Source organism: Oncorhynchus keta, unplaced genomic scaffold (genome assembly GCF_023373465.1).
Source record: "Oncorhynchus keta strain PuntledgeMale-10-30-2019 unplaced genomic scaffold, Oket_V2 Un_scaffold_22955_pilon_pilon, whole genome shotgun sequence".
NCBI lineage: Eukaryota > Metazoa > Chordata > Actinopteri > Salmoniformes > Salmonidae > Oncorhynchus > Oncorhynchus keta.
Window position 1 is genome coordinate 246,534 of NW_026290872.1, and position 19,392 is coordinate 265,925.

A 19,392-nucleotide genomic window follows, 5' to 3' on the forward strand; every position below is an offset into this window, starting at 1 on the left:
TGAGAGCAGGGCCTAGCCTTGTCGACTTGTCAAACACGAATAGGTCCATGACATTGATGCGTAGTGTACTTCAAGAGACGCGAAGTTGAAATGCCTCGAGGCATGACTCATGTAACTAATCAGACACCAGTTGTTCAATGTTTTTCTATAGATTAAACTTGAAGGCCAACGAGAAATACTTAATAATGTTGACTGACTTCTTTTGACAGAAGCGGCGCAGTAAGGTATGACAGTCTTCCCACTTGATTTCCCTCCGGTGAGACAGCGAGAACATGTTCTCTACAGTTTACACTCTGCCCAGTGTCCAGGCTTTCACCTCACCTTCTGTACAACGTGAGAGAAACCTGGAGCCGAGGCTTCCTTCGTAGAGATAGGTATATGTCATATGTTGTTTCCATGTAAACTAGTCCACTGTAGGCTTGCATCACATGTGCAGCAACATCACCTGGTCTTATAACCTATTGGTGTACCTATATCAACTTTCTTGGTAGGTAAGCCTTTGAACTATGGGTAGCATCATGTGTAGGTCTATACGTTAATTTGGCTAATGATGAATTGATAGGCCAACGGGCTACCTTTCACCCTGCGAAACAACTTTTTTAATTTGAACAAAATGCAGAGATGGCATCTCTGTTGCGCATGTATAGGCCTATCTGATGTGCACACTGTTGTGCCTGCAACTCTGAAACCGAGGGTCTAAATATTAAAAAGATTTCACAAATGTAATAATATGCACATTCTAAGTGGACTGAATAATGCGCCTTTTGTATCGCCTCCTCCCATTCTGCAACTGGCTAAATTCCTCTCCACTCTCTCATCGTGCGTCTGTCTCAGTCTCTGATACACGGCGCTGGGAGCACGAGCCTATCTTCGTTTGCTTGTGTTACAGAGGGAATATTTAACGGGTTAATTTTCTTTGCCTCATGGGCATATTGGATATTCTGAAATAAATGCAAACTCTTATGCCGAAAGTAGAAGTTATATTTCTTTGTAAATACTGGTAACCGTTGGCGTAATTGGGTGGTCCACCAAGGAACAGCAATATGACTGAGACGGTTTTTCAGGAGGCGGATCTTGGTGAAAACGAACTGTTTAATCTTTTTAAAGGCATTTTCGGCTCTATGTGATATGTGTTTCATGTGTTTACGCGCAACAGTGAGGTAGAATTCTCGTCCAAGTTGGACCGCATATCAGAGGGATCCGGAGCTGGGTGATTTATTTGGTGAATGCGGCGGCCAGGGTCGGTGTCTGAGCGCTGCTGGAGCAGCGAGTGGCAGGGCATGATTTCTCAAATGTTTCAGTTCGCGCGGCGCATTTGGATTATTTCTCCAGAGATGCTCCTGCTTCCCATGTTTTGGTTTTTATCTCAGGCTCTTGCAGCACCATCTCTGACGGCCGAACAGATGGATATGGGGGTGGTAAGTGCCTATATTCTTCCGACACTTTACACTGAATATTTGAACATAGGCAACTGCAGTGGACACATTTTTCTTGGCTACGTATAACTAAACTTTTATCCACATAGGCCGACAAAAGGCTGTTGAAATAGGTTCATTATCAGCATATCAAGACGATGCCAACTGTGGTGTGTGATAGTAGTGTAACTCCTGCGCATTCAGTGAACATTGAGAAATCATATAGGTTGCTTTTTATTGTAGCCTTGTGGCTTCAGTCGTTTAGAAACAGAAGACAAAAGGCAGAGTGAATAATTGGGAGTATTGTTTCTGTGCCCTGTAGTCTCCCAGGTGCATTTGCCTAATATATGAAGTTCAATTTTCAGTGAAATCAGTCTGACTTTCAGTAAATATTTTAATGGTAGGCTATCCATAATTATTTATTTGGACATCGGTCATGGGCTACTCTGCCATGTGAGCGACTGCTCCGTCCAACCTGGTCTCAGAGCATTTAGTATTATTCTGTATGAAAATCCGAGACACTCCATTTAGTTACGTTTCGTACAAGCTTGTATGAGAGAAAATACCTCTGCATGATCCTCGATATCACTGTGCAGACCATGTCAATATGTTGTCAGTATTGTATAACATTGTATTTACCATGATTTATCATTTTTCACATGCACAATATGATGTAGGCAACAATTCCCATGACATATTACACATACCGCGGCCACTTTACACGCATGGCACAGAACGATGAAGGAACGCTTTGAACTGTTTGTAAATGCAAATCAGAATCATGTCCGTCATTGCCATGTTCATTGCCATGTTCTTTAAGGGATAAATGAGGACCATTTAGAGAGGAAGAAATTGAAGAACGGTTGAAGAAATGCTACCAAAATGTAAGCAGATTTAAAACGCAATGTCGCTCAAGAGTGTAGGCTAATTGCCCTGTAGGCTATGGAGCTCATGGAGAAGTAACCCCTGAAGGCATGTTTCACTTTGAAATGGCATTTCTGAGTGCCTCAATATTTCTGCTCGCCACAGGAGTCACAGGGTGATGGTGATGCGATGGCAAGGATGCTCGCTCCTCTCAGCGAGTAGACAAAAATTGCTGCTTAAATCATCAGAGAGGTCATTTACACTTTACACAATCATCCAAGCATTAAATTAGTTGAAAGTCGAGAAATTCTATAAATGGTCCTCATTTATCCCTTAAAGAAGTTCTCCAACACCATTTAATTTAGACAGTACCATCAGAGTAAAATAGTTCATTTTTTATGCAGGCTTGCATTCAAGAACCAGTACCCAAGCTTTGTAATGATTTTCCCATTCTATAGAGAAGATTATTGTCCCCAAAATACTTTTGTACAGTATTAAAGTCATCTGTAAAATGAACAGCCCCTACCTTACCCTCCCCACCCAAACTCTCAACACACAATATGCAGATCTTCCTCCCTATGTTTTCAAAGTTCATTCTCTAGCATGAAGGCTATGAGGGTAGGGGGCAGAAGACGATCTTGTCTCACAGCTTGGCCCATAAACAAGGGTCACACAAATGCTTTTTCATGTGCTGACCTCTACATGGCCCCCCTGGAGCGAGTGGTGTAAGGTGCTGTAAGCGTGCACATTTAACGAAGCTGCATCATGTCTCTGTGGAGCTGACACATTCAACACAGTGGACACTCTAATTGCCCGGTGTTACTGTGTGGGCTAGGGCCTGTCTGGCACCATTACTGGGATGTGTCTGTAAAGACGTTGGCCAGCTTAACGGGGTAATAAGTTGGCCAATAACTGAACCTTATTAATGTGGCACAGCAAGGAGGCAGCAGGCTTAGGCGGGATTGTTCTGCACTAGTGGTGCGCAGGTCAGCTGTTCGTTCACCCGCACCCGCCCACAAATGCTAATAACCCATCTGCAACCGCCCTACTAGGCCTATTTTATCTGGTTGAAATGCTATCAGCTTTTATGATGCTGATAAAGATAGCACCTCTACAGACGGTATCTCACTGCACATTCGCATTCTCTCAAGATGTTGGAAGAAAGAAATAATATTTCTCCACTCTTGGTGGTGTATCATTTTGCTGCACGAAATGCTTAATTCTGCAGGGTTAATGTTAAGGCTATGTGAGACGTTAACTTACAATCAGTGTCCAGATGTCAGTTTCCATTTAGTTTCCATTTAACCCAACCCTATTTGAAGTCCCCTTCTTGTGACTGTCGAATTTGTATAGCGCTTCATAATCATCACACATCGTCTTTAGCACTGCAACAAATCTTTCCCAAACATGACTTTTCTGACTCTCCCTTCTCTTTATTTTCAACTCAACATTTTGCAGCTTTTCTGTATTTGAGTTAACCGCAGACATTGTTATTTTTGCCTCTGTGGATTGATGTTAGCTTTTTCTGCCCGTTCCCAAAAGTATTTGGCGATTGGCGTGTAGGCTATATGGCGCGTGTACAGTTAGGCTCTAAAGCTTAGGCTTGCGCACCAATACCAGATTGGTGCGTAAGAAAAACCTCAATGTAGCCTATACATTGTTTTTTCTTAATTTAACCCGCCCGCTCTTCATCCACACAATATTTATTGACCCTAAACTCGGCCGCCCCATGGATATAACCGCGGGGACTGCGGGTTATGAGTCAACCGGCGCATCATTAATCTGCACAATCAGCCCATCCACAACACAGGCTTTACAGCAGAGATGCGATCAGATGATTACAGAGACGATTCAATGCGTGTGCTGGTGCATGTCGGTGTGTACTGGTGCAAGTTGTGTGGGTGTGCATTTGGGTGTGTCCGGCTCAGCTGGGCAGGCTCAGGTGCGTAGAAGTTACCGCTGCGGGGGGCATTGGTCAATACTCAGACAGACAGATGTAAAGACTTCTATCCCCTGGAGTGCCACCCCATCTCACGCCCTTCTTCCCAGCTGGGACTAAAGTAAGGTTTACGTGGGGCAGGTGAGTGTGTTGCTCACTGATTAGGGTGGGAGGCCATTTCCCCTACTCAGCAGGACCATGTCGGAGACTGCTATTCACCAGGGGCTTGGGATAAGCCCCCTTTCAGACAGCCCACCAGAGACACACTAGACACTGTCTCGATGTCTGGGTTATTGTCATTGTACATCACATGCAAAGTCCGATTGGCAATTTTGTAACATTCTAGGAATTGGGATCAAATGGACACATGCAAGCTATAACCAGCACGATATGCTTTCTGCTCAATCATGTCATTTTTCCCCTGTGGATTTCAGTCTGCTGATACTGAGAGCCCTAACTCCCCCCAACTCTCACAGCTCTCAAGCATCTCTTTAGCTGTCATATAGACCAGTTGAGGAAGCACTGAGATTATGTTTTAATCAGCCAGCAAATCACTCCTGTAGAGGACGTGTAGTTGCAGTAGAGAGAAAACAGCATGTTGTGCAAAACTAGAGTTATTATCAGTATAGTATTGCAGTAACGTTAAAGTTTTCTGGCTAGTGTGAGCAAGCTGACTAGAAGGTAAGATGTTAACGTTAAACGGACCCTGACCTCAGCAGTAACAAAAGACAACTAAGTTCTCATCATAACTTTGCTTTACAGAGAGTACTAGCGAGAGAGACAGTGGTGAGGCTGAGGCAGGCTGCGATGCATGCAGGAATAGACAGAGGAGACAAAGAGAGAGAGAGGAAGCAAGCAGAGAAAGAGGATAGTACAGAGGTTCCCAAACTTGGTGTCGGAGCCCCATGTTGTAAAAACGGAACATTTGCTATCTAACAGAGTCTCCTCATTGAAAACATCTGAAGTTGTTCAAAGGTAAATTATTTTATTTGAATGCTTTTATGGTTTTTGTGGAAAATGTTGCATGCTGAATGCTAATGCTAAATGGTACGTTAGCCATCAATACTGTTACACAAATGCTTGTTTTGCAATGGTTGAGAAGCATATTTGAAAATCTGAGATGACAGTGTTGTTAACAAAAGGCTAAGCTTGAGAGCAAATAGATTCATTTAATTTCATTTGCGATTTTCATGAATAGTTAACATTGCGTTATGGTAATGAGCTTGAGGCTGTAGTCACGATACCGGATCCGGGATGGCTCGACGCAAGAAGTTAAAATGCAATCAAACTGCAAACCATACAGTTGTAAAAATGTTAGATGTCTTAGTTTATATCGGTGGTTGTTTGTCTTAACTCGATTGCCTACTGGAGTTTATGGTTTGCCCACTTCTTTTTACCACTACAACACTGGTTATTATCACACCCGAAATGTAGGCACAATGCTTATAAGAAACCGTGTGAAATGATTCCGGCTGAAATGTGTGTAGATACGATGTGCTACTATTTGAGTCCCCCCATTCTGTTTGGAGTCTGGCATGATGGTATCGATCTTACCAGCCCGTCTATATCCTAAAGCGGAGAATCTCATTTTGCTGTAATTTCTTTAATGAGAGCACCATCTGGTCCCATCTCCAGTGGAGTGGAGGCGAGAAGAGGATACCCCCCACACATACCCTTGAATTCGCACCACACAGTCCAGTCGTGTCACTTCCTCTCAGCTCATTCTGTCCCACCTATAGCATTTCTCCTCTGGAACTCTGTAGATAGGATGCATTCCTTCACCGACCGACCCCAGGCTGCTCCAATTACACAGAGAGGCGTCGGGAACAGGTAAATGAAAGAGAGCGGGATTGATTGACGGGGAAAGGGAAATGGGTAGGAGTTAGTGTAGCTCTGAAAGGAGAAATCAAACAGAGATGCACAAAAGAAGCGCACACCAAACAAAAAAAAGCTACCGCACCACTTAGACAAGTGGCAAACATGAAATCAATACCCTCTCTGCGGCTGGGATGGAACTGTCTCTTTGGGCTAATGCTCTGGGGAGAGATTTGCACCTGTGGAGAGGAGAGCGGATACATTTTTACTTAATTGTCCTCGTCAGCTGTAGTCGTGAGTCGTGACTCAATTGTGTCTGAGTTATGGTATGTTACTATGGGCTCTATCCAATCCGTATCGTGGAAGTTAAGCATTACAGCATAATTGAAACTTAAAGGAAATGTTAGCGGAGACTGCATTCATGGTAAACGCTGCATATATCGGCGCAATCGGAAAATACCTTTCCATCGCTTAATAAATCATACAGATTTGAGTAGAGCCCTAGATAAAAGGGACGTGGGATATTAATAATAATGCCATGTCTTCTCTTTCACACACTCCCCTGGTTCCTAGTCCATTTTTAGCACGTCTGTCCTACTTTCAGTTGGCACTTTGGACGCCTGTGACCATGCGTCCATTGCACGGCATGGTTGGGACAGATTCCGGGCAAGGAGATTATTTCAGGAACAATGTCTAGGGAGAGGAGGCCGCAGTGCAGGAGAGAATATATTACTGTACAGAGAAGGAGGGATACCCAGCTAACAACAAACGTTCCCACAGCTTTCTCTTAAGAGTCTCATTAGGTTATTACCTAATATTGTCATAGGAATGTTCCAGTGATGTGCAAGGACTGTTTCCAAGAGACCATTGACCTTATTATCAAACAGAATTTACCCAGAACTTGGTTGCCATGTTCTCCAAATATAATATATTCAGACATAATTCATTCTATACACGTATCATGGGAACGTTGCAAAAGCACCGTATCCAGTTTTCTGTGGGATAGGAGAATATTCCATCAACATCCCACAAACATACACAGAACACGGTTGCTATGTTCTCAGGACATAATATATTAATGTTCTGGACACGTTTCATGGGAACATTGCAAGAACATTTGTGTCCCAAAAATCTTCCTTACACATTATTACACATGAATGTTTCTTTGCCAATCAAGGCCCTGATTGGTGAATCACTTATCCATTCATAGCTCTTTGTCTGTTAGCAAGGTTAAGGATGCTCACACACACAGTTATTTTAACATACAATGTTTTCAACGTACTTATTTGGCATACAGTACCAATCAAATGTTTGAACACACCTACTCATTCCAGGGTTTTTCTATATTTGTATTATCTTCTATATTGTAGAATAGTGAGACATCAAAACTATGAAATAACACATGTAGAATCGTGTAGTAACCAAAAAAGTATTAAACTAAATATATTTTATATTTGAGATTTTTCAAAGTAGCCACCCTTTGCCTTGATGAGAGCTTTGCACACTCTGGGGCTGAGGTCGGGTGATTTTTCTTCGATTTTCGCCTTTATGATAGCCTATTGGAAACGAGCTAGCCTACAGCATGAATATCGTTACCATGAAACAAGGCTTAAAAATATATGCATGTTGGCATGCCTGCTCCCACTCCCCCTCGAGGGCGCCTGGCGGCCCATCATTAGGCCCATCTGTCACCATCGTTACGTGCATCAGAACTTCATGGGACCTACCTGGACTCTTTTACTTTATTGATTCCCTTCCTTATATCTGTCACTTCCTCAGTTTCTTCCCAGTGTCTGCATTAATATTGTTTTGTTCCCCCTGTCCAGACGCTGTTCTTGTTTTGTTGTAGGTCCATTTATCCATTAAATCTTCACTCCCTGTACTTGCTTCTAACCTGGCATCTGTACTCACATATATACAGTATTTGATAAACTACCAACCAGTAAGAATTCCGGCTCTCACAGACCTGTTCGTTTTTCTTTAAGAAGCCCTCCTGTTCTCCACTCATTACCTGTAATTAACTGCACCTGTTTGAACTCGTTACCTGTATAAAAGACCCCTGTCCACACACTCAATCAAACAGACTCCAACCTCTCCACAATGGCCAAGACCAGAGAGCTGTGTAAGGACATCAGGGATAAAATTGTAGACCTGCACAAGGCTGGAATGGGCTACAGGACAATAGGCAAGCAGCTTGGTGAGAAAGCAACAACTGTTGGTGCAATTATTAGAAAATGGAAGAAGTTCAAGATGACGGTCAATCACCCTCGGTCTGGGGCTCCATGCAAGATCTCACCTTGTGGGGCATCAATGATCATGAGGAAGGTGAGGGATAAGCCCAGAACTACACGGCAGGACCTGGTCAATGACCTGAAGAGAGCTGGGACCACAGTCTCAAAGAAAATAATTAGTAACACACTACGCCGTCATGGATTAAAATCCTGCAGCGCACGCAAGGTCCCCCTGCTCAAGCCAGCGCATGTCCAGGCCCGTCTGAAGTTTGCCAGTGACCATCTGGATGATCCAGAGGAGGAATGGGAGAAGGTCATGTGGTCTGATCAGACAAAAATACAGCTTTTTGTCTAAACTCCACTCGCCGTGTTTGGAGGAATAAGAAGGATGAGTACAACCCCAAGAACACCATCCCAACCGTGAGGCATGGAGGTGGAAACATCATTCTTTGGGGATGCTTTTCTGCAAAGGGGACAGGACGACTGCACCGTATTGAGGGGAGGATGGATGGGGCCATGTATCACGAGATCTTGGCCAACAACCTCTTTCCCTCAGTAAGAGCATTGAAGATGGGTCGTGACTGGGTCTTCCAGCATGACAACGACCCGAAACACACAGCCAGGACAACTAAGGAGTGGCTCCGTAAGAAGCATCTCAAGGTCCTGGAGTGGCCTAGCCAGTCCCCAGACCTGAACTCAATAGAAAATCTTTGGAGGGAGCTGAAAGTCCGTATTGCCCAGCGACAGCCCCGAAACCTGAAGTATCTGGAGAAGGTCTGTATGGAGGAGTGGGCCAAAATCCCTGCTGCAGTGTGTGCAAACCTGGTCAAGAACTACAGGAAAAGTATGATCGCTGTAATTGCAAACAAAGGTTTCTGTACCAAATAGTAAGTTCTGCTTTTCTGATGTATCAAATACTTATGTCATGCAATAAAATGCAAATTAATTACTTAAAAATCATACAATGTGATTTTCTGGATTTTTGTTTTAGATTCCGTCTCTCACAGTTGAAGTGTACCTATGATAAAAAAATTACAGACCTCTACATGCTTTGTAAGTAGGAAAACCTGCAAAATCGGCAGTGTATCAAATACTTGTTCTCCCCACTGTATATATAAAACATGCCTGTAGAGATATGCTTCTAAAAGTAATATACAGGTTATGTGAAAAAGTACTGTAAAAACTGTAATATTATTGCAATATTTGAAGAGAGTAAATCGTTAAATTACCACTGTAATACATTATTGTGCCTTCGGAAAGTATTCACACAACTTTACTTTTTACACATTTTATTGTGTTACAGGATAGAATTTAAATGGATCGAATTGTCATTTTTTTGTCAACGATCTAGACAAAATATTCTGTAATGTCAAAGTAGAAGAACAATGTGAACATTTAAAAAAATGTATGGAAAATAAAACAATAATATACACTACATAACCAAAAGTATGTGGACACCTGCTTGATCTCATTCTTAAACCATGGACATTAATATGGAGTTGGTCCCTCCTTTGCCGCTATAACAGCCTCCAATCTTGTGGGAAGGCTTTCCACTAGATGTTGGAACATTGCAGCAGGGACTTGCATCCATTCAGCCGCAAGAGCGTTAGTGAGGTCATCACCCACTGATGTTGGGTGATGAGGCCTGGCTCGCAGTCGGTGTTCCAATTCATCCCAAAGGTGTGCGATTGCGTTGAGGTCAGGGCGGTCCCGTTCTGTGAGCTTGTGTGGCCTACCACTTCGCGGCTGAGCCGTTGTTGCTCCTAGACCTTACCACTTCACAATAACAGCACTTACAGTTGACCGGGGCAGCTCTAGCAGGGCAGAAATTTGACAAACTCTTTCATTTATGTTAGTATATTTATCTAAGCCATTAAACTTTGTAACTGTCTTAAAGTCACCATTGGCCTCATGGTGAAATCGCTGAGCGGTTTCCTTCCTCTCCGGCAACTGAGTTAGGAAGGGTGCCTATATCTTTGTAGTGACTGGGTGTATTGATACCCCATCCAAAGTGTAATTAATAACTCCACCATGCTCAATGTCTGCTTTTAAAAAATGTTTTTTTTTTACTAATAGGTACAGTACCCTTCTTTGCAAACCATTGGAAAACCTCTTTGATCTCTGGTTGAATTTGTGCATAAAATTCACTGGTCGACTGAGGCACCGTACAGATAATTGTATGTCTGGGGTACAGAGATGAGGTAGTCATTTAAAAATCATGATAAACACCATTATTGCGTACAGAGGGAGTCCATGTAATTTATTATGTAACTTGTTACGTTTTTTAATTAATTGTGACCTGTTTCAAGAAGCGAGCAAATGTTCCGTATGTCACTACATCACAGGAGATGCATTTGAATGTTTTTGTTTTTTGGGGGCAGAAATGCCTTCTGGAACATGTGAACTTTTATGTGCCTTAATAACAAACTTGTATGCCATCTGTAAATATGAATACAATTGTTAAATTACAAGCCTAGTTGGTTTAGCCATGCTAGCCATGATTGGTCTAGATAATGTCTGGACTGGACATGCCGAAAGATGAGTTCATATTGATCTGTCATGTAGAATGCTTTTGTCTATAACATGAGCTGCTCAGCATGTGTAGTTAATCCTTTCTACTGCTACTTTTTTTTGAAAGATATCATGAAGAAGTAAAAAAGTTCTGCTACTGCTCTCAACATTGCCTCTCTGAAGTTATCAGGCGCTATCGACAGAGATCAGTGGGAATAAGTTGTGATCGACTATTTTCTGGAGGACGGTTTTGCCATTCTGACTCAGAAAATGAATCTGACAATGAGGAAATCCCTGATGTAGGTAAAACCATTTTCATTGAACCAGACATTGTACAGTAGTGGCCAAAAGTTTTGAGAATGACACAAATATTAATTTTCACAAAGTCTGCTGCCTCAGTTTGTATGATGGCAATTTGCATATACTCCAGCATGTTATGAAGAGTGATCAGATGAATTGCAATTAATTGCAAAGTCCCTCTTTGCCATGCAAATGAACTGAATCCCCCCAAAAAACATTTCCACTGCATTTCAGCCCTGCCACAAAAGGACCCACTGACATCATGTCAGTGATTCTCTCGTTAACACAGGTGTGAGTGTTGATGAGGACAAGGCTGGAGGTCACTCTGTCATGCTGATTGAGTTCGAATAACAGACTGGAAGCTTCAAAAGAAGGGTGGTGCTTGGAATCATTGTTCTTCCTCTGTCAAATATGGTTACATACAAGGAAACACATGCCGTCATCATTGCTATGCACAAAATGGCTTCACAGGCAGGAATATTGCTGCCAGTAAGATTGTACCTAAATCAACCATTTATCATATCATCAAGAACTTCAAGGAGAGCGGTTCAATTGTTGTGAAGAAGGCTTCAAGGTGCCCAAGAAAGTCCAGCAAGCGCCAGGACCGTCTCCTAAAGTTGATTCAGCTGCGGGATCGGGGCACCACCAGTACAGAGCTTGCTCAGGAATGGCAGCAGGCAGGTGTGAGTGCATCTACACGCACAGTGAGGTGAACACTTTTGGAGGATGGCCTGGTGTCAAGAAGGGCAGCAAGGAAGCCACTTCTCTCCAGGAAAAACATCATGGCAGTGGTTCTCAAACTTTTTCACTCGGGCCCACCTTCCATCAAACCTAGCTAAAACACCTTAGCTGACATTAACTAGTTGATCTAGACATTTCTGGCAAATTGTAAATAGCGCTCTAAGGTATGCAGTGACTAAAATGACAAGAGGAAAACTGCTAATGCTCTACCCAATTTCGAAAGTGTACCTTATGCAACTTGTCAGAATAACTATCGAGAGTAGAGTGGGTTCCTTAAAAAAAAATCTGCACCCTGGGGGGTGCACTAGTGATGCATGGGTTGACTCATAAGCCGCAGTCCCCACGGTTATATTCGCGGGGCGGCCGGGTTTAAGGTGATTAATGTGTCGATGAAGGGCAGGTGAGTGGTGGGCGAGTTGAATAAAGAGAAAACAATACCTTAAAGAAATCCATAAATGTATCATTCTTGTGCAATTTATATCTAAACATTTAGGTTTTTCTTTCATTCTTTTGGGCTATCTGGCATTAGTGCATAAGCCTAAGCTTTAGGGCCTAACTGTAAACGAGCCAAATAGCCATCACGCCAATCACCAAATGCTTTTGGGAACCAAAGAGGCAAAAAGGACAATGTCGGAGTTGAATTCAATAAGAGAAAAGCTGTGAAATGAAGAGCTGAAAATAAAGAGAAGGGAGGGCCAGAACAGTAATGTTTGGGAAATATTTGGTGAAGTGGTAAAAGAGGACGATAGCAGTGCCAGCTACTGTATGTTAAGTGTGATGATTGTGAGGCGCTGTACAAATTCGACAGTCACAAAACGGGAACTTCAAATAGGCCTATGGCACGTCAAGGGAACAGTAGTCTACTGTTCAGATGGGTTAAATTGAAACTGAAATCTGGACACTCATAGCCTTAATATTAACTCCTGCCAGTGGCGAGATGTCATTCAGGGCAGGTGGGGCAGAGCTTTAAACAAGTCAGCCATGTCAACTGTGTTTTTTAAAAAGGAAGTAAATTAGGCTGAATTAACTGTTTCCTTGCCAGACAAGGCTCCACCAGGTGTAGCGATGGTAGGGATTCACCCCATGGTGCTGAAAAGAAAGCCCTGCTGTTGGGACAGCTTTATGTAGGACCTAAAAGTTTGTGGGCACCGTTTGTCATCGTTATAATGCAATTCATGTATTTTTTTGTGTTTTATTGTGTTGTGTAGTGGCTTTCTGCCATGCATTAAAAAAAAAGATGTTGATTTTGCTCCACCAAAATGTACGTGCTAAAAGCGCCAATGGTTTCTGCAGAATTAAGCATTTGGTGCAGTAAAATCATTCACCAAATGTGGGCAATTCTTTTACTGGGGAACATAAAATGGAGAAATTAGATTTATTTTTTTCAGTATCTTAAGAGAATGCGAATGCACAGTGAGATACTATCTGTAGAGGTGCTATCTTTATCAGCATCATAAAAGCTGATAGTATTTCAACCACATAAAATATGCATCCAAGCCGAACTGAAATGATCAGACACAGGGTCATTTTCACATCTTTTTTATTTCCTTACAACAAACTGATGTCATATGGACATTTTGCACTGAACATCTTTCCATTATTTTATTTTATCCCTGATCCCTGATCCCTAATCATCTTTGCTCTGCGAAATAAGCTGACTAACAGTTGACTAACAAATAGCCTAATATTGGATATTATAAGCAGCAACATATCTATTTTTTTTTTACCCTTTTTTCTTGGTAGTGTTACGGTCTTGTCCCATCGCTGCAACTCCCGTATGGACTCGGGAGAGGCGAAGGTCGAAAAAATTTAAATTTGTTAGTTTTCTCCCAGACCTAAAAACAATGTCTTCTGATGTGATTTCTCCACGAACAACTGTCATTTTGTGAGTGAAAAAAAAGTATGGAAAAGTAAAACGTTGGTGTTAAAAAACTCAGATTTTATAGAGTTGTTTATTAACCATTATTTTACCAGGTATACTGACAGAAAACATAGTTCACTACTTTCTCTTGTACACTAAGGACCCGGGGAAGAGTTGCAGGGGAGAGGAGAAAAGAAGAATGTGTCCATTTGAAAGATAGAAAAAATGAGTAGCTCGCAACATGTTGCTTTATAACTCTTGTGCTAGAAAATATTGGAGACCCCTGAGTTAGGCCATGTCCAGAAGAAAACCTAACCCCTCCTCCCTAGGCACTTGATAGGTGTAAGCAATAGGGTGAACAAATTCAATCTCAGCTCTGTTAAAAGTAAATTCAATAACAACTTTTATTGATCATAGTGATTCAAGAGTATCATTAAAACAGGTTCATATGCCCCAACAACATTAAACAACTATACAGAAAGCTCTTAAATTGTTTAAATAGTCAAATCAAATCCAATTTTATTTGTCACATACACATGGTTAGCAGATGTTAATGCGAGTGTAGCGAAATGCTTGTGCTTCTAGTTCCGACAATGCAGTGATAACCAACAAGTAATCTAACTAACAATTCCAAAACTACTGTCTTATACACAGTGTAAGGGGATAAAGAATATGTACATAAGGATATATGAATGAGTGATGGTACAGGGCAGCATACAGTAGATGGTATCAATCAATGAGGAGAAATTAGTCAAATTAAGTGATAGCTGGGCCTCTCGGGTGGCGCATTGGTCTTATGCACTGTAGTGCTAGCTGTGCCACCAGAGATTCTGGGTTTGAGCCCAGGCTCTGTCGCAGCCGGTCGTGACCGGGAGGCCCATGGGGCGGTGCACAATTGTGTCGCGCCGGGCACAGTGCATGCTGACCAGGTCGCCAGGTGTAAAGAAGCAGTGCGGCTTGGTTGGGTTGTGTTTCAGAGGACGCACGGCTCTTGACCTTCGCCTCTCCTGAGTCCGTACGGGAGTTGCAGCGATGAGACAAGACTGTAACTACTACCAGTTGGATACCATGAAATTGGGGAGAAAAAAGGAGTAAAAAAAATCTAATCAAATATAACTGATAGCTGACACAGACATGGCGGCGTAGAAGGAAGCGCTGAATGCCGCAAACCGAAAGGTTGTGAGTTCAAATCACAAGTGAGGACATGTTGAATATGAATTACTGTATAAATGAACATGCACAATGTAATCAATTGTTTGGTGGGACATTGCTGGAATATTCTCCTGACCCTCAGAAAACTGGACACAAAAATGTTCTTGCAACATGTCTAGAACATTAATATGGTATATTCTGAGAACACGGCAACCATGTTCTGTGTATGTTGGTGGGCTGTTGATGGAATATTCTCTGATCCCTCAGAAAACTGGACCCATGAATGTTCTTGTAATGTCCCATAAAACTCACACAGAACATTAATGTTGTACTGTATATTCTGAAAACATTTGATCCACGTTCTAGATACGTTCTGCTTGACACTAAGGGAATGTTCTTCTAACTTCCACAACAAAACTAAAGGTTCTTCGGAGGATTTTGCTGACATAGATAGAGTGATCCCCAAACTAACGGGAAATGTTCTTGAGGAGATTGTCAGATTTCCTGAAGGGTTTAAGACAGCCTCAAAGGCCCGATCTGTGAGGTTTTGCAGATCTTGACACATTGGCAGCCGCAGCAGCTCTGCAGTCTGGGATTGCTGCACTGACCTCATCCAGACCCTATCGATCAGCACGAAGACAGGCATATTCAGACCGTTGATAGATCAAATACTCATACTTTGCAGTGAGGTATAAGATGACGAGATGAAGACGTTTGTTTTCCTGAAACAACCACACATGCAGAACAGCCACATAAGCATACATACATAAACTCACACACACCAAATGAGATTACCTCATAATATTCCAAGCAACATTGATTATGATCAGAGTGAAGCTATGGATCATAGCAATGGAACAGGAAACAATACTTCACTGGCCAGAAATCTGCATTTCCAATCTCTACACTTAATTCATGCCATTGTAATGTTGTGTACGTCGAAAAAAGATTCCAAATGCCAGAAAGTATGACTTAAAGTGGTAATGAATCAAATTGTGTGGAAGAGGGAGTGGGAATTATTGTCCTCCGCAACAGAGTTGCAAGCGATCTCCCTCTCTATTGGCTCACACTGATTCCTGCACTCAACTGTTGTTCATGAATGAAGCTGCCCCACTCCACGAAAACCCCAAATCAACTCTAGGTGCTCCCTCCCAGGTCTTATTTTAGCCAAGGAGTCCCCCCTCTCCCCATCTCATCCCAGATTATGAAATAGTCACCATTGCCATCCAAATGACCAAGGAGCTTTTGTAATTACTGTGGTTACTGGTATTTCCTGTCACATCACATCTCAATACAGAGTCCAGACAGCTAATCTGGCGATGCAAAAGCACCATTAAGGAAACCACAAAGCATCAACAGAGCTCTTCTTAAATTGCTTGCAGAAATTTGCGGAAGAATAAAGAAAAAATAGTGTGTGTGTGTGTGTCTGCATGTGATCAGGTTTGTGTGGTATGCATAAAGCATTCGTGTGAGGGCAAGTACGTCAGTAAGGGCAAGTACGTCAGTAAGCTGACAAGCAGTCAGCTCCCACTATGAGTAAGCAGGCAAAATGAATGTAGAAAGCCACCTTGTTACTGATGCAGGTGACAGGCCCCTTTGGCTTTTAGTAAGTTTGTTCATTTTCCAGGTTGTTCTAAGCCACGCAGCAGGTGATGCCGCCGTTTGTCTCTCATTAGCATTTGTCAGTTCTTAACAAGGAAAAAGGAGAGCGGAGCAGTGAAAAAAAATGGAAGCGAAAAAAGCTGCCTCAGAGAAATCATTATGGGGAATGAAGACGTTTGATGTGTAGTGTAGAATCAGCTTCAAGCCCGCCGTGTAATGTTCTCATGACGGGACCCTATTCCTCTGCTGGTCCTTATGGAAGGAAGTTGGAAAGAGAAGGAGCGGGTTGGGTTAGCTAGCAGCTTGTTTTCAAAGGCCTACTACTGCTAATTAGATAGGAGACTCTGATAGGATCAGGGAATGAGCTAATAGGTGAGAATAATCAGACTGTGATGAAAATCATCTTAACCACACATATTGGAGAGTCATCATTAGTGGAACAATTCGTTGTTGACAGGATTTTCTCTCAGCCGAGCCCACGGGAGAGAGAGAGAATCTATTCTAAGGATGGATGGATGTCTTAATAACAATTTAATTCATTAAAGTGCTCTGCAAAAGTACTTCAGAATGAAACAAGTTACTCCCTGATTGACACTGATTATCTATATTTCGGACAGCCCATACAAAGTCCAAGAACTACCAATTCACAGACCTGTATCAGTCTATAAAAAAAGTTATTGGTGTAGAAGGCAGGCAGGATACCTGTGTGGGCTGGGGTTGGCTCAGCAGGGAGCCCACTAAAGGTAATGCCCCTCACTGTGTCCTTGATATGGACTCCTCACCTCACCGGCTTCATTTCAAATGGATTTTCAGTAAATTGGTTACTGCCTCTGAGTTAACAACATTGTAAGTCACCCTGGGAAATTGTATCTGCTCAGAGAATACTGTGTATGAATGTAGCTAAGCGGGGATAGAAATGGGCTTTTCTCTGTCTATATGGTTTATGCTTTCACTTCTTTGACCCCTGTGGCTTCTGGGTATTCCAGTGCTCACATACCTTTCACTAGCTTTGCAGAAAAGTCCACAGATCGGCTGAAGAGCTCGAGCCTTCACATGGAAATGGATAGTTAGTCCCTCAAGCCAGAAGCAAAGCAGAAGATTAGCTTTTTCTGAGTGGCCAAAGTGCTGTTTTTACTGATTGGTTCATCCTCTGCTGATGTTGGGGGAACAGTGTTGCAGTAGATTCTAGGCCTTTACAGGGAGTCTGTTTAAATGCTTGACGTACACACTATGTTGTGTTGTAATGTAAGATACTCAATATCTTTACGATCTCTTTCTCCACTCCCTCCTATGGCTCTCATTTAAATAATCTGAACCTCCCCCCCTCTTCTCTTCCTCCATTCTTTAGCACAGACACTTGTCCCTGTGAAGATGCATAGTGCTGCAACTGGAGGCTGGTTGGCATTTAATAACCTAGCAAGTCGATATGACCTTAATCGTTGGCCGTTCATTTAGTTATGTGCCGGATCATCAGTTCCATAATTTTTTTATGCCCTTATTAATATGATTTCAGGCTGGCGTTGATCTGATTGGTCGTTATTGGCACACCAACCAGGAGTAATGGGCCGAGCCCAGCTAGAATGAAGCTGGTGCACTTTAAAACAGGGTCACAGTAGGGTGTCTTATATATTTATGTACAATACAGGAAAGAAAATATAACCACACTAATACATTGCCCTCCAAATGACTCAAAGAGATGCTCCAGGTCCTTACTTGCGATAAGACACCTTAAGAGCATGTAGCCCACAGAGATCCTACAAATTACTCATTTTTAATTCTATGATGTAGCCTATGTTCTGGGGGAGAAAACCTTGCCCTCTTCAACTCTGCCCTCCATCCAACATCTAACAAGAAGAGTTCGGCGAAAGAGAGATGTTGTTCTTCCCAGTCTTTTGTGGCACGACTGTTCCTTCCCCAGTCCATAAACAAGCGAGCCCAGCTGAATCCTCTCATTTTGTGTTGTCTCTCATTGTTAAGTAGCACCCTGTAATGGACTAAATCAGGATTTGCTGCATAAAGTGAAGATAATAAAGAACAGGCCTACTGTGCTCGGCACCGTGTTATTATCAATTTACCCGGATCAATTGTCTCCTCCATCTGTCTGTGGTTTGCATCCTGCCACTCTAACCGCCTTTCCCACTTTACGAATACACTGGTTTAATACAACTCTAATTCACCTTGGAATTAAATGGTTCTGTTTCACCAAGTGCCAATATGTCAGTCTATGAATAAATTAGACCGGAAGACAGCCCCCCCAAAAAATCGTATTTATTCACACCGACAAATATACGCATTTTTCCCCCTGTTTTTGTGAGACGATCCAAGGTTGATGAATATGCATTGCGATAACTCATAGAAGTGTGTAAACATGCTGTGTGAAGTGCTGTATTTATAATTTAGCTCATCATGAGATAGCATTCTTCACATACAGTATATGTGTGAATGGGATTAGTCTTTTGGTAGGCGATCTGCATTTTTTTTATAGAGCACCGCAGCCCACTGCTGTTGCCTGGCTGCCAGACTGTCATTAAGGTTACATTGATGTTTCCGTATTCTTGGATCTCCTTGCTCTGCCTAAGGGCAAGTGTCTGGGGCTGTGGTTTGACAGCAGCCCTGCGGTGAGGTGAGCCCCCTGATCCCAGTCTGGCATCACAAACTAATCTGGGTCATTCCACAAAATGAGTCCCTTTTGCGTCCCTTTCATATATTAAGTAGAAATTGTACACCAATATAGAATTTCAAAAGGCTGTTATATTAAATTAACTGGCTTTTAATATAGACCACATGGCAAATTATGTTATATGAATAAAGACTTGCTAATGTGTCAAAATTCAGCATTTTGGCATGTCGCTGTGCACTCGTAAGTTTTCACCAAAAGTCCTAGTTGTTCTGTTGTTTTGACAAAGTCATTTCTGGAGATGATTATTTATTTTAATGTGATCAGTGATTAATTTTAAGGTA

At 42.3% G+C, this 19,392-nt stretch overlaps 1 protein-coding gene across 1 annotated transcript in view; it reads left to right on the top strand.

The window, feature by feature from the left end:
- The first annotated feature begins 836 nt into the window (after window positions 1-836).
- The window catches only part of LOC118384875 (matrix metalloproteinase-17-like), an 86,002-nt gene continuing 67,446 nt past the window's right edge, over window positions 837-19,392 (top strand). Inside the window, exon 1 of the mRNA XM_052515328.1 lies at window positions 837-1,418. Coding sequence (XP_052371288.1) covers window positions 1,227-1,418 — 192 coding nt within the window. The 5' untranslated portion in view covers window positions 837-1,226. The remainder of the gene's footprint in view (window positions 1,419-19,392) is intronic.